At 42.8% G+C, this 16924-nt stretch overlaps 1 protein-coding gene across 1 annotated transcript in view; it reads right to left on the minus strand.

Moving 5' to 3' along the window:
- The window catches only part of MBTPS1 (membrane bound transcription factor peptidase, site 1), a 1726871-nt gene that overhangs the window by 63595 nt on the left and 1646352 nt on the right, over positions 1 to 16924 (minus strand). Inside the window, exon 21 of the mRNA XM_044081940.1 lies at positions 12253 to 12379. Within this exon, the coding sequence (XP_043937875.1) occupies positions 12253 to 12379 (127 nt within the window). The remainder of the gene's footprint in view (positions 1 to 12252; positions 12380 to 16924) is intronic.

Genomic DNA, 16924 nt, shown 5'->3' on the forward strand with positions numbered 1-16924 from the left:
CAGAAAGAATGCAGAGTCCCTGTAATCACAACTATGCAGGTAAAAGCTGCACTCTCTAAAGCCAAAAACACAGCATCCATGGGACCGGACAACATCTCAGGCTGCGTTTTACACGAACTTCAGAACAAACTGGCTCCCCACTTAAGCACCATGTTCAATAATAACCTTGCATCAGGCTTTGTGCCCACTGAATGGAGCACAGCAACAGTTATCCCATTCCACAAAGGGTGAGCCACCACTGATCCCGGGAATTATCGACCTATTAACCTGACGAGCCTGGTCTGCAAGGCCATGGAACGTATCATCATAGAACTCACAAACAAAGACATTGGTAACCTACAAACTCTGGATCCCACCCAGTTCGGGTTTGTGAAAGGCAGATCATGCCTCCTGAACCTGATCGACTTATTTGAGGCAGTCACCAAAGCCGTGGATGAGGGTAAGGTGGTTCACACAGCCTATCTTGACCTCGCCAAGGCTTTCGACACCATCACCTATTCTGGAATTATAGCTAAACTCACTAAACTAGGTATAAATCCCTACGTCACAAGATGGGTTGCCAATTGGCTCACTGACAGAACCCACACACTGTAAAAGTTGCAGACTCCAAATCTGACCTCAAAGCAGTGACAAGTGGAGTACCACAGGGTTCCGTCCTGGGTCCTCACTTGTTTGGTATCTACTTCTCTGAAGTACAGGCTAACACAGAAGGCCTCTGGCTAATGAAGTTCGCAGATGACTGCAAACTAGGAGCCATAGTCAAGTCCCCAAATGATGTGGACATCCTACAGAAGGGCCTCATTGAGACAGATGCCTGGTGTCAGAGCCATGGCCTCAAGCTCAATGCCAAAATGTGCAGTGTCATCCCCTTTGGTAAAAACTCTGTATCCATGAACTACCACATAGACAGCAATCTACTTAACACCGAATGCGTGATAAGAGATCTTGGGACCCAGGTGGACAGTAGGCTCTCCTTTGATAGTCACATCGTCACAGTAGTCAAGAAGTCCTTCTACATGGCACACCTCATTATAAAAGGGTTTTCATCCAGGAAAAAAAAGAGGTAATTGTTCCTCTCTACTCGTCACTCATTTAGACCCATTATAGAGTACAACACCCCTTTTGGAATGTACCTCACAAGACATCTGCAGCAGCTGGAAAGGCCACAGAAGCAACTCACAAAGAGGATTACTGGCCTCAAACAAATGCCCTACACTGACCACCTCAAAAAACTCCAGCTTTACTCTGTAGCATATCGCCTACTCCGAGGTGCTCTCTGCCTAACACATAAAGCTATGTCAAACCCAGAGCTGTCAGACATGCTACACCTAAAGAAATCCCAATCCCTCCGAACTACACGCTCTAGGGACCTAAACCTTGTCACCACAATAAACAGGACACGCTGGAGGGATAGATTCCTGTCCCAGAGACTTCCTATACTCTGGAACAAGCTACCCATCCATGTCAAACAAAGTTCTTCATTAGCACTCTTCAAGAAAAATCTTGATGAGTGGATGGGAAATAGGAAATACACCCCGGGGATCACGTCTATGTCTCTGCTGGACAGTGGCACAGGAAAATAACTTTCTTGGGTGGCGTAAGCTATGGTACCTTGCTGGCTAGGCTTACATAGGCCCTTGGGCCGATAGCCTAGTATCTACCTATGAACCTCTCTTTTGATCACCACACTGCCACTGTGGTCAGAAAGTCCTTCTATGTGGCACGTCTCATTACTAAGGGTTTCGCATCCAGGAAGAAAGAGGTCATTTATCTCCCTCTACTCTTCCCTCATTAGGCCAATCATCGAGTACAATGCCCCATTTGGCATGTACCTCACTAGACACCTGCAACTAGAGAGGTCGCAAAAGTACCTCACAAAGAGGATCCTAGGCCTTAAACACTTGTCCTATATGGACAGACTCAAAAAACTCCAACTATTCTCTGTCTCATATCGTCTACTTAGAGGCAATCTCTGCTTGACTTACAAAGCCATGTCTGACCCAACTCTGTTAGAAATGCTACATCTAAAGAAATCCCAATCCCTCCATACCACACGCTCCAGAGACCTCAACCTCAATACCACAATTAACAGAACATGCTGGAGGGACAGGTTCATAACCCAGAGACTGCCCATGCTACAGAACAGACTTCCCATACATGTCAATCAGAGCACGTCACTGACCCTCTTCAAGAGAAATCTTGATGAGTGGATGGGAAACAGAAAATTCACCCCAGGGATAACTCCAGTGGCTCTACTCGACAGAGGCACTGGGAACTATGGTTGGATGGCACTATGCCAAGGTAATCCTATGGCTAGGCTTGTAAAGGCCCCAGGGCCATTAGCCTAGTACACACCTATGACCCTATGATGGAGTGAGAAGGAAAGATGGCCCATACATCCCTGATGCAACAACCTCAGAGATGGTTGGAGAGACAGGAGAAGGGAGTATCATTGGAGATATTGATTCTACAGCCTTGCAAGTGAAGATGGGGAAAATGTATACAGTTAAATATTTGTTTGGCATTATATAAATAGTTCACAGAGAGAAGTAGGTCTGGCTCTAACAGAAGAGTAACTTCTTGATGTAAAGATGGTAACCATAGGGCAGTATAAGATATCAAGCCCCTGTACCATTCTAGAGAATTAAAAGTATGTATGGCAAATATTATACGAAGCTTCTAATGGGTAGCATAGGGAGCAAACATTGAACGTTAGGGTTTGGAATGTGAATGGACTGGCCAGCCCAGTGAGACATGCCAGAATCTTAGTAGCCCGTACTGAAATACATTTGGATGAAGAAAACATGCCAAATCAGGAGGGAGAGGTTACAGGTTTGGTTAGAGACTCTGAAAGCAGAGGGGAAAAGAAGTGTTATTGGTTGGAAGGGGGTTAAATCTGCAGGCTGAGGAGCTAATAACTGATGCAAAAGGATGTATGAGTGTTTTCAAAGGTTGGATTTGTGGCATAAAGAGCAACTGTAGTGACAGTTTATATACTGCCTAAGGCACCCATATCAGCAATAAGGGCTCTTTCTGTAAGGATAATAGTGTTTCAGGAGAGAACCTGTTTGACGGGGGAAGAGGTCAGCTTACGATACAGCAGTTAGTTGAAATATGGTCTAAGATAGTGAAGAAGAAAAGACCTGGAGATGGGGATGATATTCTCGTAGAGGTCTGGGGATTGGTGTGAGGGAAGGTGACGACAATCTGGAGGAACCTGTTTCAGGATTTGTTGGAAGGTGTCTCCTCTAAAAAAAAAAATGTGAAAGGAGGCAATAACGGTCATCTTAAATAAGGGGGGGCCCTAGCCCAGCCATCCTCCTTACAGACAAATATCAATTCTGAACCATGATTATAAATTCATTATGACTACTATTGCTAGTAAGCTGGCAAGAATTCTACTTTGTATTATACACTGTGATCCATATGGGTTTGTGGGATGGACAATATTGCTAAAACTTCAGTGACACAGGATGCACCGTGTACAAGGAAGGAATTGGTACGTTTGGCACTGAAGAGGCATTTGATAGGATAAGTTAGGTACATCTGTTTGAATTAATGACTGGGGGAGGAGTGGGGTTCCAAGCAGTATGGCAGAATTAACATACAAGATATAAGGAGCTCAAGCTCATGTGATGTTCTGAGCTTGGCTCTCCCCAGTATTTTGTTTGGCAAGAGGGATTAGGCAAGGATGTGCACTATCCACACTTTTATTTGCATTATATTTGGAGCCACTGCTGATAGGAATTTAGAAACTCTGGTATTAGAGGCTATGAATGGAGAAAACCTATAAGGTGATCACACTGTTTGCTGATGTTTTTATAACTCTAGAACAGAATTAATATCTCTTTATTACTGGAAACATTAAAACGTTTGGAAAGCAAAATGGTTATAAGATAAACCAACAAAAATCTGAGGCACTGGCAATAAACTATACCCAGACAGGGTAGAAGGTGGGAAAGTACTGGTACTTATGGGAATATGGCAGAACCACTGCCTAGGAATTTGGCTGGGGAGGACTACTGAAGATACACACCAAGAGACCAAAGAAAGCATGATGGAAAAGGTAAGAGGGTATCAAAGGGTGCAGGTGTTGTAGTCATTTATATTGCCTCAATGTCTTTATCCTAGACTGGTACATTGGTGGCATCCAGAAACAGAGCATTTGAAAAATGTGAAACAATAGCAACATTTTTTGGGAAAGTCAAAAGGTAAGAATAGTCTGGTAATTGGTGGTGAGGCTGAATGAGATAGAGGGCCTTGTACTTGCAAACTAGTCAATTGGGAATTAGTGCTGCTGAAGGGGATGACATTCTGGAGATCTGGAGTAGGATGATTTGGGAAAATAAGTAAGGAATTGATTCTGCCACCTACACCAACTACACACCTCTGGACAATTGATCTGGTTATTTACAAATGGGAAAACATGGTTAGGCTTAAAAACACCTCTTGGGGCCATCTCCCAAATAATCAACTATGAACCTACAACTAAAAACAGTTAATAGATATTAGACGGACTTGCTGTTCATTTTATAGTTTTATTCACCCCCCCCCCCCATTAACTAAAACTGCCATATTCCTGTACAGTAAAAGTTGTTGTTGTGTCTTTCGGCTTTTCCCGGTTAGGGGTCGCCACAGCGGAACTCCGGTCTGCTAATGATTGGCAGTAGATTTTTACATGCCGAGTTGCCAGCTCTGACACACAACCTTCAACGAAGGTACGCCCATTCACGCATGTCTCCACACAGAAGACGCCCTAGCTGAGAATTGAACAGGACAACGTCATACTGTGAGGTGACAACACTATCGCAGCACCACCACCGCAGTTTTTACACACCTTATTTTGATGCTCCTCCACTTCCATCTCACTAAAGGGTAACCCAGTCCGCTTCTCCAAAATGTCTTACAAATTTAACATGGTTTTTACCCTCAGTCTGCTTGGGCACACCTAGTATCCTTAGATTCTTTCTCCTTGCCTGATCTTCGAAGTACATCAATTTTGCCTCTGCATAATCTAAACAAGCTTCCAACTCTTGCAAATGTCAAGAGTTCCATATTCTTCTCCACTAAGGCTTGTATTGTCGTCGAGTACTCATTCAAAGGGTCTCTGATTTCTTCAAAGTGATTCCTCTGGGTCAGCATATGCTCAGACAGTGTTTTAAATCTTTGATCTCTTAAAATAAGTGCTAGTGGGACCTCCTGTCCACCCCACTCCTCCTGATTTCTTTCCATTACAGACGCTGCCACTGTCTTATGGGTACTGAACACTACAGAGGAAGAGCAACGCTTGCTGGAAACTTGCTTATTTATTTATCTAACATTTGTTAACCGGGAAAATCAGACTTGGAACAAAGCCAATTTTAAGCGGATGCCTGGGGAGAAACACTCCAGACGCATGTCTTTGCTTCTTCCTTTACCCATTCTCAACATTCACAAGGCACAACAGGGCATAGTTGTATTTTTATTTCCAAATCGTCTCTCTTGTAATAGCCAGCTGCTGCTTTTTAGGTTAATTACCAAGGAGAAAAGTGGGTTATATCTTGCTGTTTGCATTTTGAAGAAATGTTAGGTTTTTCCTTACAGGCACTGGCAATGACGGTCAGTTCACAATAAAGTCAGGCTAGTAAGTTGGTTTGACAATTACCATTCTACTTCCCAGGGAAAGAAGGCAGGAGACTTTTTTTTTTTTTTTTTAAACAATACAAACTTCACATACAGACAAAGCCACAACTAGAAAGCAAAGCTGTGTAAGAATACTCACTAACTGTAGTTGTACAAATAACAGGATCACTACTACAGCATCAAATGTAACATGGAAATTACTCCACAAGCAAATGCAAGACCATTCAGCCTGACATCCAAAGGTTTAAGATGTCCCAAGAACGGGGCAGCTTTCTCTCATACCGTGGATATCAAAAGGACATATGGCATGAAGGTGGGCACTACCACACTATGTTGAGATCTTTTTTTTTTTTTTTTTTTTTTTTTTGGTGATGGAGGTGGTTAGCAACAAGTATACTTGCACATTCTAAAAGGCAGAAAGTATATCCCTTTCAAGGAACGGACAGAAACAGAAGCTAGGAAGGAGAGTACATCTATGGTGAGCATGATAGCCTCCTGAAAAACAATAATGAATCATAACAGATAAAAAGGGGGATGAAGAGATGAGGTCCATACTGTAAACTCAGACAACTATATTACGCCCTTCATATGGAAAAATGAGTTAGCTGTTCAAACATCTAGTGATGAGGAAGATGCATGTCCTGCAGAAGAACTGCAATGGTAAAACTAATTCAGCTGCTGTAAAGAATGGTCAACAATGCCAAGAAAATGTGTGAATGCATGTCAATGACATAGCTGCCTCACACATACTTGGAGCTGAAACAATGTGGAAAAAAGCAACAGTATCTTCTGGCTTTCCTGAATGTGTCTTAACATGCCCTTGTACAGTTGCTCCATGCTGATCATGCAACCAGGTAGTTACTTAGACAGGGTTTGTTTAGCTATTGGTCTGCATTGATTGCTTGGCTTGAACAAAAAAAGAAGTGGTCCATTTGTATAAAATATTTAGTTCTGTCACCATAGTACCTTAACTGACTATGCACATCTAGTTCTCTCCCTTGTTCTAGCAATTTGGAAAAATAAAAAAAAGGCCAGGAGTTAAATGCCTTGATTCAAATCCAGTGCATGAGACCACCTCTTGTATAAAGGTCTTTCCTTAAAGTCCTTAAAGTAACCCCATCTTTGTGGAAGACTACGGAAGGATCTCAGCACATTATGGCCTGCAATTACAAAATCCTCCTTGCTGAAGTAATGTCCATTAGGAAAACGGTCTTCTAAGAAAATAATTTTACTAGAACTGAGTTAGCTGTTCACATAGAGAGAGAGAGAGTTTCAGTTTTTTTAAGACAAAGTTCAGATTCCAGAAAAATGGCAACAACTTCCTTGGGGTGTTTTCAGACATAGAATCCCTGGAAGAAATTTCTTGATGTCAAAAGAGCTTCCAGGCAGGCCAGACAAAATACCAGATTAATGTGCATTGCCTAAGGCACAGAACAGGCAGATAAAGAAGGATTTTGTTTTACAGATGATGTCTTAAGCTTGCAGCTGGGATCTCTGCACCAAAAAGAAAATCTAGACCACAGTCACATAGGGTTTCCCGGTATTTGGTTTTCTTAGTCTTCATAATACATGCACAAGACCTCTGCCCTGTCTTTCAGACTGCCAGGCTGCGAGGGTGGAGGGTTTTTTTTTGTTCAACTGATGCCAAGTCAAAGTGAAGGCAGACAGATTAGGCAGGAACTGTTTAGGCCCTTTTGGAGTACTCTGGAGATCAAAGGTGGGGAAATAAGACACACAGAAGGCCATGTTCCAAGGAACCATTAATGCATCCACACAGAGCTCCAGTGCAGCAATATCTAAAGGAGAATTTCAGGGTCTGGTGATTTTGCAAGAAGGTAAATAGATATGCTTATTGTGTATCCCAAGCTAAGTTCCACCTGGGCCTGTGAAAAACCTCTAGGTTGAACATTCAAAGGGACTGGATCTGCATGGATGCTTTATGAGGGAAAATTTGCCCAGAGATGAAGGCTCTCTTTTAATGCTGGATCTCAGTTTATCATCATCAAGCCAGATGACCATGTAGCAGTCATGCTGTGTGTGATTTTCCAGAAAACTCCTAGCCTCCAGACTGGTCTGATCATCTAAAAGGCACAAATGGGGACCTGCAACTCCTTAAGACTGACACAGTGTCTTTGTTGCGCCATGTCTCATGTCCGTTAGAGACCCTACACTACTTCCCCTAGCTAAGGCAGATGTATCTGAGATCAGCATCTGGGCCCTCTTGGGCTGAACAAATGGCATCCCTGCTGCCCAAGTGAAGTCCTTGTAAATCATAGGAATAAGCAGAATTACTTTTCCAATGAAATATAGTGGTAATAGCAGAGGTTCCTTAGGTACAAATGTGTAACCCTGCCAATGATACCATGGAGATAAAAGCCTGCCATTTAATTTAGAGCCCTTTGGAAGGCTCTTGCTGTAATGGAGGCCCTTCCTAGCTTCCTGGGTTTAAAAAGGAAGTCACACAGAAATTTAACTTATGTAAGGCCCGTTAGCACTTCTTCAATGCCATTTCCAAGGAAGTTGTCAATATAAGAGAAAATAGACACAGACACGAATAAAGAGAAGGCCCTCTGTTGAGGCACTGTTGGATTGACATATTAACTGGGGCTTGAACCAAATACCTCCAGCATACTGTGCTGTCACTGCTGCTAGACCAACAAGACCTCTGGACAGACAGGTGTTGACTTTTTCCTTAAGAGCTTTAGTCTTTGAGCTAGGAGACTCACCCCCCCCCCCACATACACACATACAGAGAAAGCCTTCCGTGTCTAGCAAAGCCTAAGTACAGAATTTTCTCTATATGTGTATGTGTGTTTGTAACTGGTTTACTATGGTAAAGTCGGAACGAACTCTGTTGAATGATGGGAGCATCAAACCACGTCCGCAAAAGTGACAATATCGAATTCCAACATTGTCGAAATACGTCTAGACTTCGACCTCAGAACGGGGTTTAACATGGGTCGAGATAGGGGCACAATTTGTACCTTTACAATATTAGGTTCGACACTGTCGCCGTTCGGCCTTCGGACTTCACCTACAGTGGATTCGACAGAGTCTGCTTCGACACTACCATAGTAAACCTTTGTAAGTTGACCTTGATCACCGTGCTGTGGTTTACTTTGAATGAAAGCTTGGCAGAATATGACGCTTCTAAAAAAACTGCTTAAAATAGTACAGTTAGAAGACAAAGCATGAAGAAAAAACCTAAGATTTTTTGACATGCAAGAGAAAATGGAATGAACAAACTGGATTAACTGCATAAAAGTACAAATAAGAAACTGGACTGATGTTCTATAGCAGGACTTGCTGATTGAGAAAGCAGAATGTGTGTATGGTCCAAATCTGGCCATGAAATCAGCCAAAACCTTTATTAATAAAGATGCAACTGTACCAGTGGAAGCACTGCTCCTAGCAAAACTGTGGTAGAAGGGAAAAAGTATTACAAACTGGGGACACCACAGTGTTTGCAAAAAATGATTTACTGCACCCTAGACAGAAGACAGCAAATGGCCAAGGCTCACTGCTAACCAAAAGAAACCAATCTGCATGCCAGCATTCTGGAAATGAGGACCATCCTTCGCAACTTGCTGAAGCTCCAGATTCCCTCCCCTTCTGGCAACTGCATTGGTCTGGTACACAAACAATATGGGGAAACTCACTCCCATCTCCTTTGTTGAGAAGCCATGACTGTATGGGGATAGGCCTTTGCCGCCAATCACTTCCCTGCTACTGCTAATACCCCAGATCAACCCATCTCTTGCAGGAAGAATCAGTGGCTGTCTCGAATACTCCAATACTTTCAAGCAATACAAGGAATAGATTCAGTTCCACCAATAAGGGAAGCATTGCTGTGACCTACCCACCTTCCTATACAACTCCAAATGTAGCAACTTATTCTCCTTTATTCTTCCCTCAGGAGGTTGTCCCAAGGATACATCCTTCCAGAAGTGGCACTTCAGGACTGATATATACCCTTCCAAATTTCCTCTTACCTGAACTTTCCTTGAGAAAGCCAAGAATTGCAAAGATAAGGTCATTCTAGTAACTCTATTTTGGCCACAGCAAGTCTGGTCTTGTCTGCTTTGGCCTCAACTCTTGCAGGGACCTCTCCTCTTGAACCTTACGAAAACCCTACTGTCCAACCTACTTGGTAATCCTCACCCAAGCATTGTCTCCCGGAAACTGATGGTGTGGTTGCTATAGATCCACTGATGGTCAGGAATCCTTCATACCCAAATGACAGAAGGGGATCTAGAGTCTTATTTCTGTTCAGACAACTGGTATCAGGAATAGTGCACTCATTTCTCTGACTGGACCACTGCCAGAGGACTTAACTCATTCACAGTTCCAGTTCCTACAATTCTGAAATATTTGTATTAAATTAACTCAAGTTTCTCTTCTGGGAAAGTACAACTAATAGCCATTCCAAATTTTTATCCACCAGTTTCACTTCACTAAAGGTCAGCAAAACTTTCCTAATTTGCATTCTCTTGGTATATCCTTGAAATCTTTCATTCCCCATTGGGACTTGTGCTTTGTTCTTGAGAAAATAACACTATCTTCCTTTGAACCAACTTCCTCAGCGGAACTGAAAATGTTTCACTTGGAAAACTATTTTCTTGGTTGGAATCACCCCAGCAGAAGAATTTCAAAGCAGCAGGTTCATCGTTGTTATCTAGTACAGTAAACTCTCAGTTAACCAGAACTCTCCAACAACCAGAAGAATATCGAAGAAATACACTATAGTATGAACAATTCAGTTTTTCATGTGTTGCACTTTGTCTCCCCCCCCTCCACAAAAACATACCTTACTTTTTCAGAGTTTTAAAAAGGAAGACACCAATAAATTCTCACTCTCCCCAACCTGAGAAAAAAATCAAACCAAATAAATCAAATCACTAAAATGTCAACACTTGCTCCATACTCAGTATGCATCAGATTGCACATTCTCTCTCCAATCTCACACACACACTCTCTTCAGCTTTCATACATCTCTTCGATCTCTCAGACTTTTGCTTCTGGTTTCATACATGCATTCACTCACTCTTTCTATCTCCGATTTCTCACACACTCTCTCTCTCCAGCTTTCATACATCTCTCTGATCTCTCACACATAGTCATGTCTGCTTTCATATATAAATTCATTCTCTCTCTCTCTATTCATTTCATTAAATTCCAATCCAGTCAGTGAGCCACTTGAAAACCGTTCCGCGTGCCATGCTTTCTAGCGGAAATATAAATTTAAATTACTATTATTCCAGCCAGGCTTTTAATTACTGTATTTCAATATTAACATCAAATCAATACACTGTTTATGGTATGGTACAGTATAGTACAGGGTACAGTATTTGCCAGGTCTATATTTAATAGTAACTCTAAAGCAACCAGAAACTAAACTTATCTGGCATCTGCCAATCACCATGGGTGCTGGTTAACTGAGAGTTTACTGTATTCCATAAGGACAGGGTACCCCATGAGGACAAACACTTCCTTTATGCCAAAAGGAAACAGTGAATATAGTAAAAATCACTACGTCTTCCCACATCATTTCCTAATTATGTTAATCACAGGAAGCACCTGTTGCACTGTACGGATATTTGCAGAGAACTCAGACTTTATTTCAAGTGAACAAAGTCCATTAGAAAGGAGTAAACGCCTTGCTTTATTTTCATCCAAAAAAAAAAATAAAAAATCAGGCTTCAAAGTATCAAAGGCAGCACAAGGTGTTTGGTTTTCACACCGCATAAATGTCTGTTACTAACAGTTTGACAAAACCTTACCTGAGTCACCTAATGCACATACTACCAGGTCTTTGACCACATCACAAGCCTTCTTTAGGAATGTTTGCACGGAATATATCTGTGCAACTTCCATCGGGGCATTTATGAACACCTTTGCAAGACACTATAAAATGGGTGGGATCTTCAAGTTGAGATTTGCCTGTGGAGCTGCAATTATCTTAGGTATTCTTCCATGTGGAACTATGCAGGAGGATAAGCCTAGGATTCTGTCCTAGATGTGACAGAAATGAAAATTCCAAATGACAGATATGAAAGCTATGTCCTGGTTGTAATGACAGATCTGTAAATTCCAAATGACAGATATGAAAGCTATGTCCTAGTTGTAATGACAGATCTGTGTTGGCAGTTTTGTCTGTCACAACTGCCCCCAAACCAGCATGGGAGTCTGAGAAATGCTGCTCTGCTTGTGAGCATGCCTCTAGGTTACTTACTTATTTCTGTTTTATATACTCCACCCTAAGTAGGTGCTCAGAGATTTGGAATGGAGTCCTTAAGTGTGGAGGACTGTGGGTAAACAGGAGGGTAAAAGCAGCCTGAGAAAGATTTGTGAACACAGTTACGTCCAGCTGGTCTCAGTCCTAAGTCCTAGAGGTGATGGAGATGAAAGTGCCAATACAGGTCTTTTAAGGTAAGTATGTGGCTTTCTTGTACATCTAATAGGACTGTAAAAGCAAAAACTGTGTCTTAAAAAAATTAAGCAATTTTAAAATTATACACTCAAGGATCTCAGAAGTTAGACCATTAAAGATTATTAAAGCATTTATACCATTTATGCCAGGGGCATGAACTTCAAAAAAGATACTCTGGTTGTCTGTACTAAGTCACTGACCTAGGTGCTGTCTCATTCAAAGGGAGGGGTTTGGCCCATGATAAATGAGGGCAGGCTGGAAGAGGACGAGGCTTTGGGTCTCCAAGATGTGCTTCTAGTACCTTTGAATAGCGGTACAAGTGGTTGCCTGCAAATAATACGACAGAAAAAAAAAAGAAAATGTTAACGGTTAAGCTGTATCAACAGTTCTGCAACTTTTCTGCATCTAATTAGCAACACTAGAAAGTACAGTTTTGTACCTACCATAAATGTAGATGTTCGAGTGCTAATACAGCTGCAGTCATAACAGAAGGGTTTTCCTGCCGTCAGGCGGGTCCTCGGTCGGCCAAATTCCAAAGTCTAGGTCCGGCGTCGGTTGTCGTTGCTTCTTCCCTGACGTCAGTGCGACAGGGGTATAAAAGAACCAGCCGACGCCATTTTCTTCAGTTTTTCTTGCCCCAGATGTCTGGTGCCCCCAGAAGGAAGGCAATACATACATTTATGTAATAATGCAATGCAATATAATCAAAAAACAGTAGCTTCAAGCAAATACACCATAAATGAATACCCCAATCAGGTTGTATGAGTAGGTGTTAGCCAATAGGCCTGTCCCAAGAGGGGAAGGAGGGAGGGAAACCTGGACTGCAGCTGTATTAGCACTCGAACATCTACATTTATGGTAGGTACAAAACTGTACTATGTTCATCGTGCATACAGCTGCAGTCATAACAGATGGGTAGAATCCCAAAGCTAAAAAGGGGGTGGTAGGCACTAGGTGGAACTAGGAAGAGCCAGGATGCCCTGCAAGACTGCAGTGGCAAAGCCTGCTCTAGTTTTGGAGTATAATGGTAGGAGATAGTGCTTGGAGAAGGTATGCACAGAACTCCAAGTGGCTGCTTCCAAAATATCTTTGGTAGGAACCCCTCTGAGGAAAGCTGCAGAGGTAGCTGTGGCCCTTGTGGAGTGAGATCTGATGCCTGCAGGTACAGTTTTACCATGAAAAGAGTAACAAAAGCGTATGCAGTGGGCTATCCATTTCGAGATTGTCTGTTTGGAAATTGGCTTCCCTTGAGCTCCTGTAGCATAGGACACAAAGAGTTGTTCTGATTTTCTGAAAGGCTTTGTTCTGTCCAAATAATAACGCAGCTGTCTGTGGATGTCCAAGGAATGTAGTAGTCTCTCCCCTTTGTTTTGAGGATTAGGGTAAAAGGTAGGTAAGTGGATAGCCTGATTCAAAGCTACCCTGGATACCACCTTTGGCATAAAGGACGGATTGGTTTGTAAGGAAACTCTGTCCTGATGGAAAATGATGAAAGGCTGCACAGCCATGAGGGCTTGTAGTTCCGATACCCTGCGAGCTGAGGTGATAGCCAGAAGGAAGGTTGTTTTCCAGGACAAATATTGCAATTCTGGTGAGGCAGCTGGCTCAAAAGGAGGCAAGGTCAGTTTTTCTAGAATGTAATTGAGGTCCCAAGCAGGTACTGGTTGTTTCCTTGGGGGTTTTATATTCTTAGCCCCTCTGAGGAACTGTCTTAAGAGGGGGTGAGAGAATAAAGGAGGATCAGTGTTGTATTCTGCAGAAATGGCTGAGGCATGAATTTTGATGGAGGAGAATGAAAGTCCACTGCTTAGCATCTCAGCTAGATACTGTAATATTTGAGGTAAATTCAGTATTCCAGGATTCTGGCCCTTTTTCTCATTCCAGGCACAAAACCGTTCCCATTTTGCGAAGTAAGCTTTTCTAGTAGAAGGCCTTCTGGCCTCCAAAATGACATCCTGTACCTTCTTGGAGAGTAGGGTCTGTTGTGAAGTTAAGGAATCTTCCATGCGGCCAGATTAAGTGTTTTCAGCTGACTGTGAAGAGTTTTGAAGCTGTGCTGAGTCAGAAGAAGAGGCATTAGAGGTAGGGTCCATGGTGGTGAATGCGTCAGGCTCCTCAGGAGTGGGTATCAGTGTTGTCTTGGCCAGTCTGGAGCAATGAGAATCATCTTTGGTCTGTCTGCTCTGGTTTTTAATAGAACTTTGGGCAGCAGAGGGATAGGTGGAAAGGCATAAACTGTCATTGTTGTCCAACTGAAAGAGAGTGCGTCCACTCTCCAGGCCTGTGGATGAAAATTCCTTGAGCAGAATTTTGCCAATTGGTGATTTTTGTGGGAGGCAAAGAAATCTATGTCTGGCCTTCCCCATGCTTGAATTATCTCTGTAAAAACTTGAGGATGCAACTTCCATTCGTGTGGATCTGTCATATTTCTGCTTAGGTTGTCTGCCAGCGTGTTTTCCTTGCCTGGCAAGTACTGTGCTTGAAGTTCGATTTGTAATTCCAGAGCCATGTTCCAAAGAGACATGGCCAGCCTGCATAGGGGGTATGAATGGGTTCCTCCCTGCTTCTTTATGTACCACATGACTGTGGTGTTGTTTGTCCTTATCAATAGTTGACCTGGATGCAGAAGGTCACTGAAAGCTATAATAGCATTTATTACTGCTAGCATTTCCTTTTGATTGATGTGTAGGTGCTTTTCTTTTTGGGACCATTTGCCCTGAATGCACCGATCTGTCATGTGCGCCGCCCAGGCATAGTCCGATGCGTCTGTTGTGATGACTTGATTTGCTTGAGGCTTGCAGATTGGGAGACCTGTGTTTCTTTGGCATGCTTGAGCCCACCACAGAAATTCCTTTTGAAGACATGGAATCAGTGGTATTATTGTTTCCAAACTGTGGCTGTGTTGAGACCATAGGTTTTTCAGTACCACTGAAGTTTCCTCATATGCAGCTTTGCACATGGGATTAGTAGGATGCAAGATGCCATGAATCCCAGAGCATGCAGGATTTTCCTTGCAGTCAGCCTGGTGAAATTTGCTAGTTTTCTGAAGTATTGAGTTAGTTGCCCCTGTTTCTCTGGCGTGAGGTAGGCCATCTGGGTGTTTGTGTCCAAGCTGGCACCCAGGAAAATTATTGTTTGAGAGGGTATTAGCCTTGATTTCTTTTTGTTGACTGTGTATCCCAGAGAATTCAACAACATTATTACAAAAGCCAGATGTTTCAGAAGTATGTGCTTGCTGTCCGCTTGGATCAGGCAGTCGTCCAAATATGGGTATATTTGTATCCCTTGAAGTCTGCAGTAGGCAATTACTGATGCTAGGCATTTTGTGAATACTCTGGGCAATGCAGAGAATTGATAATAGGTTGAACCTGCAAGAAATCTGAGGTATCTTCTGCAATCTTGTCTGATTGGGACATGCAGGTATGCCTCCTTGAGGTCCAATGTTACCAGCCAAGACTCCTTGCCCAGCATGGGAAGAAGCTGCTGTAATGTGAGCATCTTGAATCTTGGCACGAGTAAAAATGTGTTTAGGATGGAAAGGTCCAAAATAGGTCTCCAATCTTTTCCCTTCCTTGGTACCAGGAATAGTCTGGAGTAAAAACCTTGACCTTGTTCTTGTGTAGGTACCTCTTAAATAGCTTTCATGTCCATGAGATCTGAAATTTGTTTGTGTGCCTCTGCCCTTTGATCATGTGGCAGGTTTGGCATGCCTCTCATTTTTGGAAGGGTGTGAAAATGGAATCTGTAGCCTCTGTTTATAATGTCCAGGATCCATTTGTCTTTTGTGACAATATGCCAATTTTTCGAAAATAATGCCAGTTTTCCGCCTAAAGGTGCTGCCATTTGAGCTTTGCTTGGAATGCAAAGGGGAAAGTCATTGGGTCTGCTTTCTGAATGGCTATGAACTATCCTCACCACCTCTTTGTGTAGGGGCTTGCCATTGTCTGCCTCTAAATGATCTTTGAGATTGCCCCCTGCCCCTCAGGCGCCTGTATCTACCTCTTTGGGGTCTGTCCGTGGCTGGAAAGGACCAATTTTTGGAAGGCCAGTTTCTAGTGAAACGTGGAGGTTGTACCTGTAGGAAATCTTTCACTGTTTGCATTGATTTAGCCTTTTCCTCCATTTTCTTTAATACCTCCTCAGCTTTAACACCAAATAATACATATTTTCGCAGAGGAGCATCTAGCAATTTAGCTTTGACGTGATCTGGTAAGATTTGCTTTTTGAGCCAGACATGTCTACGTATGACTGATCCTGTAACAGCAGCTCTACATGAGGCCTCTAAAGCATCAAAACCACATTGCAAGGTATGTTTACCCACTTGTTCTGCACTATGCATCAAATCCTGCAACTCCTTCAAGTCTGGTTGTTCAGGTTGTGACATTTTGATTCTCAACTGTGATAACAGAAACTGTTGGTACTTTAACATATGGAACTGGCAGTTTAATGCTCTCATGGTTAAGGTGGCCGAGGTGTATACTTTTTTCCCCCACCTTTCTAAAGCTCTGGAATCTCTCTCTGAAGGTAATGGATTTTTAGCAGTGGAGGCCTTAATTCCCCTGGGGCCCTGTGAGATAGTTTCTGGGTCAGCCGCATGGCTTTTGTATAGGAATTGGTGTGAGTCAGGAACCCGGTAATACCCGTCAGGCTTGACTGGGGCTGGAGGTAAAGAGTCTGGGTTAAGGCAGGCCTCCGAATACACATCATCTAGAATGTCTAAGACAGGAGGTATAGCCAGAGGCCTGTGCTGAGGGAGCAAGAGAAAATCCCTAAGCCTTTTCTTGGAGTCTGAGTACCCTTGGCCTTCCCAGTGGAAATGTTCCCTCAAGGTATGTAAGGTTTCCCCAAAAGAGTAATCCTCAGGGGGGGAGA

This window comes from Protopterus annectens, chromosome 8.part1, assembly GCF_019279795.1.
Source record: "Protopterus annectens isolate FY-2018-M chromosome 8.part1, PAN1.0, whole genome shotgun sequence".
Taxonomy (NCBI): Eukaryota; Metazoa; Chordata; order Ceratodontiformes; family Protopteridae; genus Protopterus; species Protopterus annectens.